General features: G+C 46.1%; 1 protein-coding gene and 1 long non-coding RNA gene across 6 annotated transcripts in view; one reads left to right on the forward strand and one right to left on the reverse strand.

Moving 5' to 3' along the window:
- Positions 1 to 13966, forward strand: part of DOP1A (DOP1 leucine zipper like protein A) — a 2904166-nt gene that overhangs the window by 1470995 nt on the left and 1419205 nt on the right. For all 5 annotated transcript variants that reach the window (XM_069606322.1, XM_069606321.1, XM_069606320.1 and 2 more), the window contains one exon: positions 4392 to 4651. In XM_069606322.1, coding sequence (XP_069462423.1) covers positions 4392 to 4651 — 260 coding nt within the window. The remainder of the gene's footprint in view (positions 1 to 4391; positions 4652 to 13966) is intronic.
- LOC138453457 (uncharacterized) overlaps positions 4494 to 13966 on the reverse strand; it is a 274186-nt gene continuing 264713 nt past the window's right edge. Inside the window, exon 4 of the long non-coding RNA XR_011260433.1 lies at positions 4494 to 4600. This is a non-coding gene — a long non-coding RNA (uncharacterized lncRNA). The remainder of the gene's footprint in view (positions 4601 to 13966) is intronic.

Here is a 13966-nt window from a genome sequence, read left to right on the forward strand (position 1 = left end):
TTCTTGAGAAAGCACACTGTAACCTTCTATAAAATACAAAAAAATTGACATGGAAGAAACCGGTCACATTCTCCCAGTGAGTGAGAAAGTAGAGAGAAACCCATTTAACGATATGCTAGCCAGTGGTTTGCTGTAAATTACAAAAATGGTCCTCAAAAGGTCATCCCCCAAACCCTATCATCAATACAGCTTTAGAGAAGGCCAGATTGACCTTGTTGAACACTTTCTCCCTGTTGAGAGTAAACTGCATGTGCATCTTATAGGCACATCTGCTAAATGAAACTGAGACTACTTTTCGAAATGAGCTCCAGTGTATACCATCATAGCCTACCGTAACTTCACTTGACTGCATTACCCAGGCGTATTTAAGGTACTGACATTTAAAACTGTCCACAGGTTGCACAATCATTTTGAGAGAAGAGAGAAGATCATTTACCAGATTTTCCTGCGCATTGAAGTGGAAGATGGTTTTCCTGTGATGCTTTGAGGGAGGTGCTGACCCTATATCTTGTGAAGAGGACACGGTACTATCTTTCATTAAGGTCAGGCTAAAACGGGCATACACGTTTGCTCCATGATACTTTACTTAGCCAATTTTTGGGCTTACAGAGAAATTCCTTCTCATCTCTGGTCACTGCCTCCTTTGGATCTGAGTATTGTTTTTTCCCAATGAAAGGGCCTTCCTTGCAACACCATTCAAAAACTTTAAGCAGTTATGGTGTTTATTATAGCATTTACCATGCCCAATTAAATCCCAGCTCAGACATCTCAAAAGCTGGGTTAAATTGGAAGGCAATTTAGTCATGGAGATTGACAATAAGCTAAGCTCCGAAATTTGCTTGCACGTCCAGGAAGTATGCACAAATGCAATGTTAACACTGAAGCAGCTAAAATGTCCTGCACCAGACTCGTGAAAGATTACAGAAAATCAAACCAGTGCTCTAAGGTTGTTTAAATTAGTGCTGTCAGAGACAATTCTTTGTACATATGGCTTGGTTATTTAACAATGCCACAATAGTTCCAATTTATTAAAAAAAAGGGCAGAGACAGTCCAGGGAACTATCGTCTCATATCGCTTCTTGATAGTGTCGGTAGATTTTTGGAAAAATGATTATAACCCGACTTCAAAAATGGGAAGAGGAAAACCAGGTAATCAGGCATCTGTCCACTGTGGTTTGAGGAGCGAACATTCAAGACCTTTTCCAGTGAACAAGGGGTGCACCCCTCCTTTTTTGCATCTACATTCAAGGAATAGTTGATGCACTTGTGGAGGGCTGCCTCGACGCCCTAAAAATTGCATCTAGGAACTGGCCGTCGCTTTTCTATGCAGATGCCACACTTATCTTGCCAACAACCTCAAAAGATCTGAAGAATTCATTAGATGTTTTTATGACAAAATGTAAGGAGTTACAACTAGAGTTGAACATAAACAAAACTAAAATTATGGTTTTTAAACTACGGTTTGCCAAGACTAGTTCTTTGAAAATGGAAGTTCACGGCACAAGGCTGGAATAGGTTAAGTATTTTGATTACTTAGGGATCAGGTTTCACAAATCAGGCGTATGGACAGAGCAATTGCTCAAGGCTGAGATCAACTTGGGAAAATACAGTAGGGCAATTCTGTCTTTTTTTGTTCGCTATGGTAGTGAGGCAATCTCCCTGGCTCTGGATTTGTATGGGAAGCAAGCCTTGCCTGCATCCCTTTATGGATCTGAGGTGTGGGGTTATGCTAATACAGCAACATTAACCATATTGGAAAATAAGTTTATTAAAAAACTGCTTTTGTTGCCTAAGTGTGCCTCAACTTCTTTGGTACTACTGGATCTAAGTGTTTTCCCTATAACCAACCAGATTGCATTGAAACCAGTGTTATACTGGGTTAGATTATGGAGATCTGCAGGGTTGGAATTGTATCAGGAGGCTCTGATACATTTTTTGTCACTGGATGGGGGTATGAGTTGCAGTAGGTTTGTGCATGTAAAACATATATTATTCCAACTGGATGCCAGTTGTCTGTGGTATGACCCTACTGGTTGCATCGGGACTTCCACAACAACCCTGAAAGAAAAGGCAAAAACAAGATCCAGAGAACAATTAGAAGTTAGGATGGCTTTGCTTAAAAATGGATCAGAGTTACGACCGGCCACTGTGTTGGGCAATGAAATCCACCCGGCATATGAAAGATCTTTATATGTTCGGTTAAGGATAGGGATTCTCCAAACAGCTTGGTACACTCGGTCATGGTCCCCTTGGAGGTCAGGTTTATGTCCCCTGTGCAGATCTACAAATGAAACAATTTTACATTATATGTTAATTTGCCCTAACACCATGAATCTGAGATGTATGCATTTGAAGCCGCTATTGAAGGATGCATGGATTCGAAATACACATGAAGCTATGATATATTTAATTTTTACAGCCAGTCAGGTCATTTGTGCCACAGCAATATACACACACAAAGCCTGGTTACAAAGATTGAAGGTTTTGGGAAGTGTGCCCACTAGTTCCTGCAACCCGAATAGCTTGTAAAACATTTGACTTACAAATCCGCCTGAGTCTAGACTCTGGTTATTTCTTGACAAAATCAGAAGTAACCTGCATGAGTTTGTACCGAAGAGTTGAATATTTATTAGCTGCACGAGCCACCAGTGTGCAATTTAAACATCGAGGCTCTGAGCTTGCGCTCCTCTAGAATTAATGTGTAGTGGATTTTAGAGTGGTATTTTATATGTGCCAGTTATTTTATCTTTAAGATTGTGGCTATCCTAATGAATGTTATTAGGAGTGTATACATTTGGAATTCTTGTATTTATTTGTGCTTAAAGGTTTACACCGAATAAAGCTTTAATGACTGACAATGTTTGGGAATGTGACCCTATAATGAACCTCTACTACCTCACCCGCAAAATGGACCACTGCATACCCTTTACCAGAATTGGTGCCACTCTTAGGTGTTAATGTGCTAAATGACCTTGCCTGTGGAAGGGAGATATTGGTAACACAAATGGATAGGAGATCAATGAGATACCAAATGTCCGCACCCAGAATCTGATATTTAAATGGACAGTGAAACATGACCTTGGATCCCAGAAAGGAATTTTTGCGGGTGTGCATTTTGCCAAGAAAAAGCTTCCACACGTACATGCTTGGAAATATTTGAGCAGTATTATATGTGGAGCAGAACATTCTTATAAAAACATTTTCCAAAGAAACGTCTTTCAGATGGTAGTTGTTGGGGATCATTGAATACCTAGATGCAAATCAATATTTATAACACAAATTAGTAAAACATATTCACTTACCTGTGGTGTCCGTCAAGGCTCAGTCCTTGGCCCTTTTATTTTCTCTCTATATAATTCTTCATTAGCTAGGCTCATTTCATCTTTTGGGTTCTTGCATCACTTGTACGCTGATGACACACAGCTTTTTCTTTCATTCCTACACTTCACTGACGATATCCGTCACAAACTCAGTGCTTGCTTACTGGCTATCCAATCATGGATGTCAGACCATTTCTTAGTTCATAATGCTGTAGAAATTGAGGTTATTTTCTTCCCTTCTAGCTCTATTTCTTTGGCTTCTTTACCTTCCTTTATTTCATTCCTCTGACTCAATTACCTTTCTCATAAGTAGTTCGTAATCTAGGTCTTTTTCTTGATTCAGATCTTTCTTTCAGCCATCACATTTCACTAGCTGCTTGCTCCTGTCGATTTCATCTGTATAACATCCCGAAAGCCTGTTTGTTTATGACTTTTAAAGCCACTAAACTACTGGTTTAATCGTTGCACAACTGTTTTACTGTTCCTCTGCACTCTGTATTTCACGCCTCTATTTGTGTTCTTTGTCAATTGGCTCCTCGTGATTCTATTTCTTCTTCTTTGACTCAACTTGGATGGCTCTCTTTTCATCACCGTCTAAAGTTTAATGTTCTATGTTTCTATGTCTGGTTTTTAAAGCTCTTTATGGTCTCGCTCCTCCTTTTCTTTCTTCACTCATCTCTTTTTATCTTCCCTCTTGTTCCCTTCGGTCTGCTTCTCGCTACCATCTTGTAGTTCCTTCTCCTCCTTGTGCTCAATCTCGTTTTGGGGCTTTTTCTCTCTTAGCACTTTTAAATTGGAAAGCTCTCCATGTTCTATGACTGTATATTCATCATTTCAAGTCTCCCTACGATCCCATCTTCTTATCTGGTTACTGAGGATTTTTTAAATATTGACCTCATTATTTGTACTGTTTGTACTATGTACAGCGCTAAGGCGTTATATAAAATAAAATACAAATATGTGAAAGAATTGACATTCACAAGGTACAATGTTATTCTGTTTGTAGTGTTGTTCACGAGTGTCCCACAGTAGCAATGTTCCTAATTACAAACACATTTTGTTTTCTTACAGGTCATTGTTTATCATGTTAGACAGCCTTAATAGCATTGATGGTTCTATTGGTTCTGTGGGACAGGCCTGGCTAAATCAGGTACTTCAAAGACACGATATAGCCAGAGTTCTGGAACCTTTGCTTCTGTTGCTGCTCCATCCCAAAACCCAGCGTGTTTCTGTACAGCGTGTCCAAGCAGAGCGGTATTGGAATAAATCTCTGCATCGTTCTGTGGAAGAAAATGTGAAACCTTTTTTGCAAAAGAATTGTTTTTCAGATGGTGAGTATTGATAGAAATCATGTCAGGTGGGATCAGATACTATCTTTGATTTTCAAATACATTAAAGTGTCAGCTTCTGGGGTTAAAACTGCAAGTAGAATATTATTTGATGGTAATTTCATTCATTAACTGCTTTTGCACCCGCAGGATTCTTGGCGCTAAACAGTTTGGACCAGTGTTTGTGTGTGTGTGTTTGTGTGCCTGGAGAGTATGGTAAATGGTTAAGTTCAAACCCATGTTTAGCTGCTTGCACAACTGCAGCTGTTTAGCCTAAATGTGTGGTCAAACTGTTCCACAAGTAGGGGGCTTGAGGAGAAAGAAAAACAAAACCACCTTTTCTGCATTTACATTATTTCATTGTGACCTTGCTTCACAAAAATTGAGGTGGGAGACTAAAATCCTTTTTATTTATTCATTGATTCATTTATCTAGCACCTATGTCAAAGGTGCCTTTGCATAAGAACCATGACTGTACAATCAAGTAGCTCCAGAAATTAGTCTAGCATAAGTAGAACATCTCATGTAGCACACAACATTAATACAAAATGCATTAGTTGTGAGAAAAAGCTTGGCTCAAAAGATCAAAGTTCAGACATTTCTTAAACAAAAGCAGAGTTTACAATAATGAATATTTAAAGGAAGCTCATTCGACAGATTTGGAGCCAACAATTGAACTAAACAGAATCGAGAGTCAGTATAAGGATGATTCAATGAAAAACAAATTGAGTTGAAGAACACAATAGTCTTATTGGTTGATATAATTAAATATTATTGGAAAGATAGGATGGAGCAAGTCGATCTATGCATACATAAATAGGAAACGGTTGCAGGCAAGCCAGTTAAGGGGGTATTACAGGCATCCGAGGTAAGCACAGCTGATTGTGCCCATCCCCCTGCTCCTGCGATGGAAGAGCCACCTCCAACGGCCTGCAATGCACAGCTCAGCTGCTCAGCTAAGGAGAGCGAACTCCCTACAAATATGGCTGCCACCTTGTCATGAGAATCAACAGGGACAAGCTGCCCTCGTGCACCGCGGTGGATTGGCCGCAGCCTCATATAAATGAGCCTATGAGAGGGCGCCGGCCGGCAAAGCCGGCCCCCTCCAAAGACCCACTCACAGGGCCGTTTCCTTTCGGGCCCTGTCAGGCCACAGAAGGCCTGTTATCTTCAATCTTCATGGACATTGACGAACAATACAATGGTAAGCAAATGTGATAATTCCTGCAAATGTCTACTACTCTACCCAATTCCCACTATTTCTACCTGATGCCACAATACCCTATCCACCAAACAGTAAAGATGCTATAAAGCCCATAAACTACTAGTTCAGACCGCAAATCCTGTGTCCTACCACTTACAGGAACGCCCGTCTGACAATGCGCACAAACCGGAAACGATCAGGGCAACGTATCATCATTGCCACAGTCATTTGCCACCTTGCACACCAGGGTGTCACGATACCGCGCATTCGCGCTGCCTCAATATACACACCATCGGCCACAGGACTCGACCCACTGCGCTTATTTACACCGCCACAGCCTCGAACAAGGTCCTGACTAATATAAGGCCACCAGCACACTCACAAACTAATGGGAAGGGTGCACGCCTACCACGGTCCGTCTCGCCTGCTACCTTAGTAAAACCTTGTGCGCCTTCTGCTAAGGGACTCATTCCCTCAAGCCACAGCCTCAAGTCTGCACTCATCTCAAATTGTCGGTCACGCCACGAGCTGCCAAGTATCACTCACCCCGCCTATGTACGCCATTATTACAGGCGCAGTGTGCCCTCTAGTTCTTTTTGCCAGTACTGCACATGTACTATGTGTACTAGAACCAATTGTCAGTACTATGTATGCCCCATGTGTATCAGTGCCTATTGCTAGAACTATGATTGCCCCATGTGCATTAGAACCCAGTGTCAGTACTACATACACCACATATGCATCAGAAACTACTACTGGTACCTTGCATGTTGCATGTGTATCAGAGCCGATTGGCAGAACTATGCTTGCCCATGTGTATTAGGACCCATTGCCAGTATTACGCACGCCCCAGGTGCGCTTGAGCCCACTCCTAATAAGCTTAATGGCATACCTAGCGCCTCAACCAACTCTAGCGCCATAACGTCAAACATCCAAGGAGCACTGATAAATGCCAGATCCCTCCCAGCTCACGTCCTCGACATCTCTGATCTCATTACTACCAATAAACTTGATCTACTAGCTATCACTGAAACATGGCCGAATGCAGCCGTGGGCCCATCTATATCCCTCGCCATCCCGTAGGGCTACACCATCTACAGGAAAGACAGAGCCACTTCCAAAGGGGGAGCAGTGGTTTTCATTGCCAAGATGCACCTGGCTATTAGAGAACTGCCTACCCAGACCTTGCACTTGGGAGAACTGCTCTCGATCAAACTACCAGTTACTAACATCACCTCCCTAACCATCCATATTATCTACAGACTACCAGGACCCTTACTATCCTTCGACTAAGATATCACCCTTCTCCTATCTAACAACACCAAACCTTCCTTGAGAATCTTCCTCATGGGCGACGTCAACTTAGGTCTGAATGACCCCACGGACGACAATGCCCAGTTTGTAACCAGCACAATAGAATCTCTAGGCTTCATACAGCGCATCTCCTGTACCACACACAACAAAGGAGGCACACTAGACTGGTTTGCAGATATGAATGGTAATACCAACATCACGTCCAATACACCTTCTGATGCTTGTTAATCTGCTAAGAATCACATGCTGTGCATATGGTCCAACGTCCAGTGGTAACCGCAGAGTATTGCATCTTGTCTTTCGGGGGACCGAAAGGGGACGTCGGCATAGGTGTGTCTGAAACACTATCCCTATCGTGACGTTTGTAGTACCCAAAATCCCTCACGCGCCGAGGTCCTTCAGATTGTTTTTTTCCGCCCAGATAACTGGTCGCCCTATAGCGGAGCTCCTCATGAGACATTGTTTATCTTACCGAATTGTCGGTTTAATCCCTGTTAAGTCACTTCGTCTTTCAAGAACATCTTCGACAAAGACTACGGGGGAACCGTCTACGGCTGTGGATTCCGGCACCTATGATCCGGCGTTCGGACCTCCACGTGGTCGGGCCTTCTGGCCAGCCTACACAGTAGGGAGAGTGGGCTCGGGGTTTGCCATACTGCTATGATGTCTTTCCTCTTTTCCACTTCTTTCCTTTTTGGTCTGGTCACCCTTCCCTTCTGCTATGGAAAGGACTCCATTTAGATTCTGCCCTCTGTGAAGGGTCAGATATTCGTGGAAAGATGAGCACACTTCATGTACGCTTGTTTCCCCCTAGAGCACTAAAGTGGTGTTCGGCGTATAAACTCCTAAACCTATCCCTTAAGGAGCGCCGGTTGAAGCTGTGGGCCGCGTACGGTATGTCACGTGTGGAACCTCCCTCCCCTGCCGATACACCAGCCGAGAGTGACGGGGGTACATCGGATGACCAAACGTCCAACGCGGACGTTGTAGACCTTGAGGCGGACGATTGTAGGCTCGACTACGGTCTTGCTACAGGGACTACACCCGGTGACAGGGGCGTACAATCGCACCGTACAAAACACACAACCCAAGCGCCCTTCTTGACGACCTTGTCGAAAAAGGCGCAAGCGCCATCCGATAGATCTGATTCAAAGCCTTCCCCGCATCCGCAGCAGCGCATGACGACTGGGCTTATTAAACATAACAAAGGCGCTACTCCCCAAACTACACACGCCGAAGTTTCTGAACAAGAAACTTCGACGAGTTTCAAGGTTTCCAAGGCCTGTGCAGGCCCGAAAACTACGAGTAGGCCTCTAACTACGAGTAGGCCTCTACCCGGGAAGCCATCATCGGAGGCGTTGTCCCTCGAAGATTCGGTAACTATCAGTAAGAGCATCAATAGGATTGCTAAGGCGGTGGGCCTAGTACCGGTTTCGCCCACAGTTATGGGCCAATCTGCCGAAAGGTTTTCCACGGTTTTGGAAGACGATCCTGAGGACTCTTACGAAGAGAGCCAGGTACCCCTCTCAAGCACCCTGAGGAGATCCTCTGAACACCTTAGGGCGGAGGACCCGGTTCCTGCTTAGCTGGGTCCATTTGGGTCATCCAAGTGGACCACGGAGCAATTTGAGGGGGTATATGGATCGGCTGCAGCAGGTTTTCGGGGCTTCTGATCAACCTCCACCGAAAAAAGCTCGGGTAGACCCTAACCCTCATACACAAGTTGCCCAACACTTAGATGTTCAACACTATGTTGATTATCAAGAAGATGTCCAGAAGGACACGTATAGAGACATCTATACAGAAGAGGAGACTTCTTTTCTGGACAATTATGGGGAAGATCAAGGCGCGACGGACAACTGGGAAGACACCCAGCAGGACGATCACAATTCTGATATCGTTTGCCTCGACTCTCCCCCATCCACACTGGTTCGGCAGGCTCCCCCGGTGGATGATCAAATGGCTTTCAACAACACGTTGAAAAAAGCAGCGGAATTCTTTAAAATTGCCACGCTTGAGGCATTGCCTGAACAGGATTTCGCGGAAAACATTATTGACAAGCCTCCGGCTAGCCAGTCTATCCCTCTCTTGAGCTCTGTAAATAGACAGCTGGCCCCTTCTTTACTTGCACCCGCTCAGACGAGGGCTGTGAACCCAAGGGTCGAAAAACTCTTCCGGCCCTCCCCCACCGACCCGCTTTACATCAAAGGGCACGCAATCCCAGACTCGCTGGTGGTGACCAACACTCGCAAAGAGCAGGGGTTCCACTTGCCACGGGAGAGTCACCCCCGGACAAGGAGTCCAAAAGGTTGTATGCCTTAGGCAAACGGGTCACGTCAGCGGCTGCTTATACCGTCCGGATTGCCAATAACACAACGTTACTGGCAAGCTACGTCGACGCCCAATTGAACCTACTCCAGGAAGGCCTTCAGGAGGTTCCGGAACCAACCAGAGTCAAGCTTCTCGCCATTGTCTCGGAGGGCAAACTTGCCAACCAAAATGTTGTAAAGAATACCCTGGACTCCGCAAACACAGCAGGCAGGTCTCTCGCACAGGGTACTCTCCTAAAGAGACACGCGTGGCTGCGCACGTCGGGTTTCAGGCCTGAGACCCAGGCATCCATCATCAACAAACCCATAGAAGAGGCCAACCTCTTCGGGAAGGCGGTAGACGATGCGTTGGAGACAGCCAAGGAGGAGCATGAGACTATTAAGTCGCTGCACCATATTTCCCAAAAACCCTCTTCACAGAGGGGCAGCAATTCTCGGCGGTCCTTTCGAGGACAAGCCAGCGCCGCTCAAAATAATTTCGGCACGGGCAACTTCAACTCAAGTCAACCGGCTGCAAGCCCCACTTACTACCCCCAGAGGGGTCAGAAGCACGGAAAGAATAGAGGCAGAGGCTCCAATTCCAGAGGTGCGTCAACCTCGGGTCAGAAATGACCACCAAGTTCAGGTCCCCTCCCATGTCTCCCCGGTCGGGGGGCGATTAACATCTTGCCTCAAGGCATGGGAGGGGATAACTTCAGACCAGTGGGGTCTTAAAGACGGTCGCCCACGGTTACTGCGTGGAATTCGTCCGACCCCCACAGTTCAGACCGCCGAAACATAGACGCCTTTCACCGGAACATCTGCAGATCCTGGTCCAAGAGGTGGAGGCGCTGCTGGGAAAGGACGCCATAGAAGCCGTCCCGATTCTTCAGGTAAACAAGGGTATTTATTCAATATACTTCCTTGTACCCAAAAAGGATCTCACCATGCGTCCTGTTCGAGACCTGCGCCCAGCGAACAATTTCATAAAGCCCCAGAAGTTTTGCATGGTAACACTTCAAGTGGTGATCCCATTGCTAAAACAAGGGGACTTCATGACAACATTGGATATGAAAGATGCATACTTTCATATTTCAATGCTGCCAGCGCACAGAAAATTCCTAAGGTTCCTGATTCAGGACAAACACTACCAGTTCAAGGTACTCCCCTTCGGCATAGCCTCGGCGCCACTGGTGTTTACCAAGGTCCTGGCAGTGGCAGCGGCACACCTGCGCAGACTTTCAGTTCCAGTTTACGCTTACCTCGACGATTGGCTCATCACGGGGGACTCGTTCAACGTTTGTTTTTCGAACACCCAAAAGACAGTAGACCTACTGTTCAGCCTGGGATTTTATATCAACGAAAAGAAATCCAGCTTAGTCCCCAGCCAAGTAAAACAGTTCCTGGGGGCTCTGATTCGCACGGAAGACGGTCTAGTCTTCCCTTCCAGCGAGAGGGTTCAGAACATGCTCTCTCAAGTTCCTCAGTATGTAGCCAGTCGGGAGGTGACGGTACGCAAAGCTATGCGTTTGCTAGGGATGATGGCGTCATGCATATTCTTGGTCCCCCACGCGCAGCTGCGCATGCGTCCCATGCAGGTGTGGCTCAACAGCCAGTGGTGTCAGGCCAGCGGACAATGGGAAGATCTGTTAGTTGTCTCGCCAGCCCTCGTTCTCTCTCTGCAGTGGTGGTCGAGGGAGAACCTCTTGAAGGGGAAAACCTTCACCACCCCTGCAGTGGAAGCCACTCTCACAGGGTGGGGGGCTCACCTGCTTCAACAGACAGCGCACAGAGCGTGGTCCCCTCAGGTAGCGTCCAACCATATAAACCAACTGGAGCTACTAGCAGTGTTCAAAGCATTGAAAGCCTTTCAGGAGCAACTGTAAGGGAAGACAGTGCTGGTCCTAACCGACAGCACAACAGCAATGTATTATCTGAACAAGCAGTGGGGCACTCACTCTCCAGGGCTATCCAAGCTGTCCCAAAACATCTGGATATGAGCTCTCAAACACAAGATGTTCCTGATATCCCAACATGTTCCAGGGGAACTCAATCTTCTGGCAGACATACTCAGCAGAGATTTTCCTCTGCCAGAAGAATATGAATGGCGTCTGCACGAAGACTTTGTATCCAACGTCTTCGCAGAATGGGGGTTTCCAGAGATCGACCTGTTCGCTACTCAGGAGAACGCCCAATGCCCAGATTACGCCTCCAGGTACCCCCAGAACCGATCCGAGGGGAACGGTCTCTGGATAACTTGGTCGGGGAAATTTGTTTACGCTTTTCCCCCCCGACTTCCATTCTGAACAAGATAGTGCACAAGATGCACCAGGAACCAGTCACCATGATTCTGGTGGCTCCCATGTGGGCCCGCCACCCTGGTTCGCGCACCTGATGGAAATGTCCCTCTCCCCACCAGTCAAGCTGCCCTGCCCGTACAACATGTTGTCTCAGGACAGGGGGGAGACTCTGCACCCATGCCCACAAACTCTGAACTTAGCAGCCTGGCTCCTGAAGTCATAGAGTTTGGACATCTGCAACTCCCTCAAAGATGCATGGACATACTGAGGGAGGCAAGAAATCCTAACAGACGTTATTGCTATGCCAGCTAATGGAAACGTTTTGTCATTTGGTGCAGTTCCAAAGGCGTCAATCCCACCGATTGCTCACCTTCACACATTGTGCTATATCTAACCCATCTGTTGGACTCTGGGTTAGTCTTCAATTCCTTAAAGGTTCACCTAGCGGCGTTGTCAGCCTACACCACGTCACAGCAGAAGGTGTCGTGGTGGAAAATACCTGTGATTAAAGCCTTTATGGAAGGGGTTAAAAGAATGTATTCCCCCATCACTCACCCAGCCCCTGGGTGGGATCTAAATGTGGTATAACTAGGCTCATGGGACCCCCTTTTGAGCCTATGCATAAAGCTAGTCTGAATGACCTGATTTACAAGACAGCCTTTCTAGTAGCTATCACTTCTATCAGAAGAGTTAGCAAACTACAGGCCCTCTCGGTCTTGGACCCCTTTGTTACAGTCCACAAAGATAAAGTAGTTCTGCGCACTCATCCCAGATTTGCGCCGAAATTTATTTAGAAGTTCCTTGTGAACCAGTCAATCGAACTACCCACGTTCTTCCAGAGACCTACTAACATGGCCGAAAGAAGCCTTCACACACTAGATGTGCGCAGGGCAGTCATGTTCTACATGGATAGAACTAAACCACTGGGGAAAACTAAACAATTCTTTGTTTCAGTGGCAGCTGGTAGAGAAGGGGACCCTGTCTCTAAATCAGCAATATCAAGGTGGATTGTCAAATGCATCACACTATGTTACACTCTTGCAAAGAGAGAACTGCCCTTCAAGCCTAGAGCACATTCTACTCGAAGCACTGGGGCATCCATAGCATTCATTGCAAATATTCCCCTAGAGTCCATTTGCAAAGCGGCAACCTGGAGTTCTGTACACACCTTTACAAAACACTATTGCCTAGACACTCATTCTAGGTCTGATTCTCAGGTGGGACAAGCAGTACTAAGACATCTTTTTTCTACTGTTCCTTCTCACAACCCACCTCCAACTCCGGGTACTGCTCGCTAGTCTATGCACAGCATGTGATTCTAGGCAGATTAACAAGCATCAGAAGACATGCATTACTTACCGTAAAAGCATTTCTGATGATTGCATCTGCGTAGATTCACATGCGCCCTCCCTGCCTCCCCGCTCGGGGTGGAAGGAACATAGACTTCTTACTACTTTCTCTCTTCATGTACTCACTCACTATAGCCTTGGGCTCCCTCATGGCAGAAAAAATACAATCGGAGGGACCTCCGCACGTGAGGGATTTTGGGTACTACACACGTCACGATAGGGATAGTGTTTCAGACACGCCTATGCCGACGTCCCCTTTCGGTCCCCCGAAAGACAAGATGCAATAGTCTGCGGTTACCACTGGATGTCGGACCATATGCACAGCATGTGCCTCTAAGCAGATACAATCATCAGAAATGCTTTTACGGTAAGTAATGCATGTCTTTTCCATCCCTAAAGACACCCTAACCAATGTCTCGCCGCAGCTGGCCCCAGCCTCTCGGTCAAGAAATACCCGCAACATAACACCAGCAAACATGCGCCCATTGTTGCACCCCATCCTGCAACACACACAATGCGATCCCAAGAGCATGGTGGAACTCTACAACCTAACCATGCTATTAGCTTTCGACACAGTAGCTCCACTAAGCACACGCAAACCTACATCAGCAGCGCATCTGAATACTTGGTACACCCCTAACCTCAAAGGCTTAGGCTCCACCAAGCGAGCTGTAGAGGCTACTTGGAAAACAACACCTTCAGATGCCAACCAAGAACAATTCATCTCCTCAGCTAAAATGTATAAACAGCCCATCCTCCAGGCCAAAAGCAATATCTAAGATGAGCGAATAGCAAAAGCCAAAACGGGACCCAAAGAGCTATTTTCCATCCTACGAGAACTC

This window comes from Ambystoma mexicanum, chromosome 4p, assembly GCF_040938575.1.
Source record: "Ambystoma mexicanum isolate Mex_15411 chromosome 4p, UKY_AmexF1_1, whole genome shotgun sequence".
NCBI lineage: Eukaryota > Metazoa > Chordata > Amphibia > Caudata > Ambystomatidae > Ambystoma > Ambystoma mexicanum.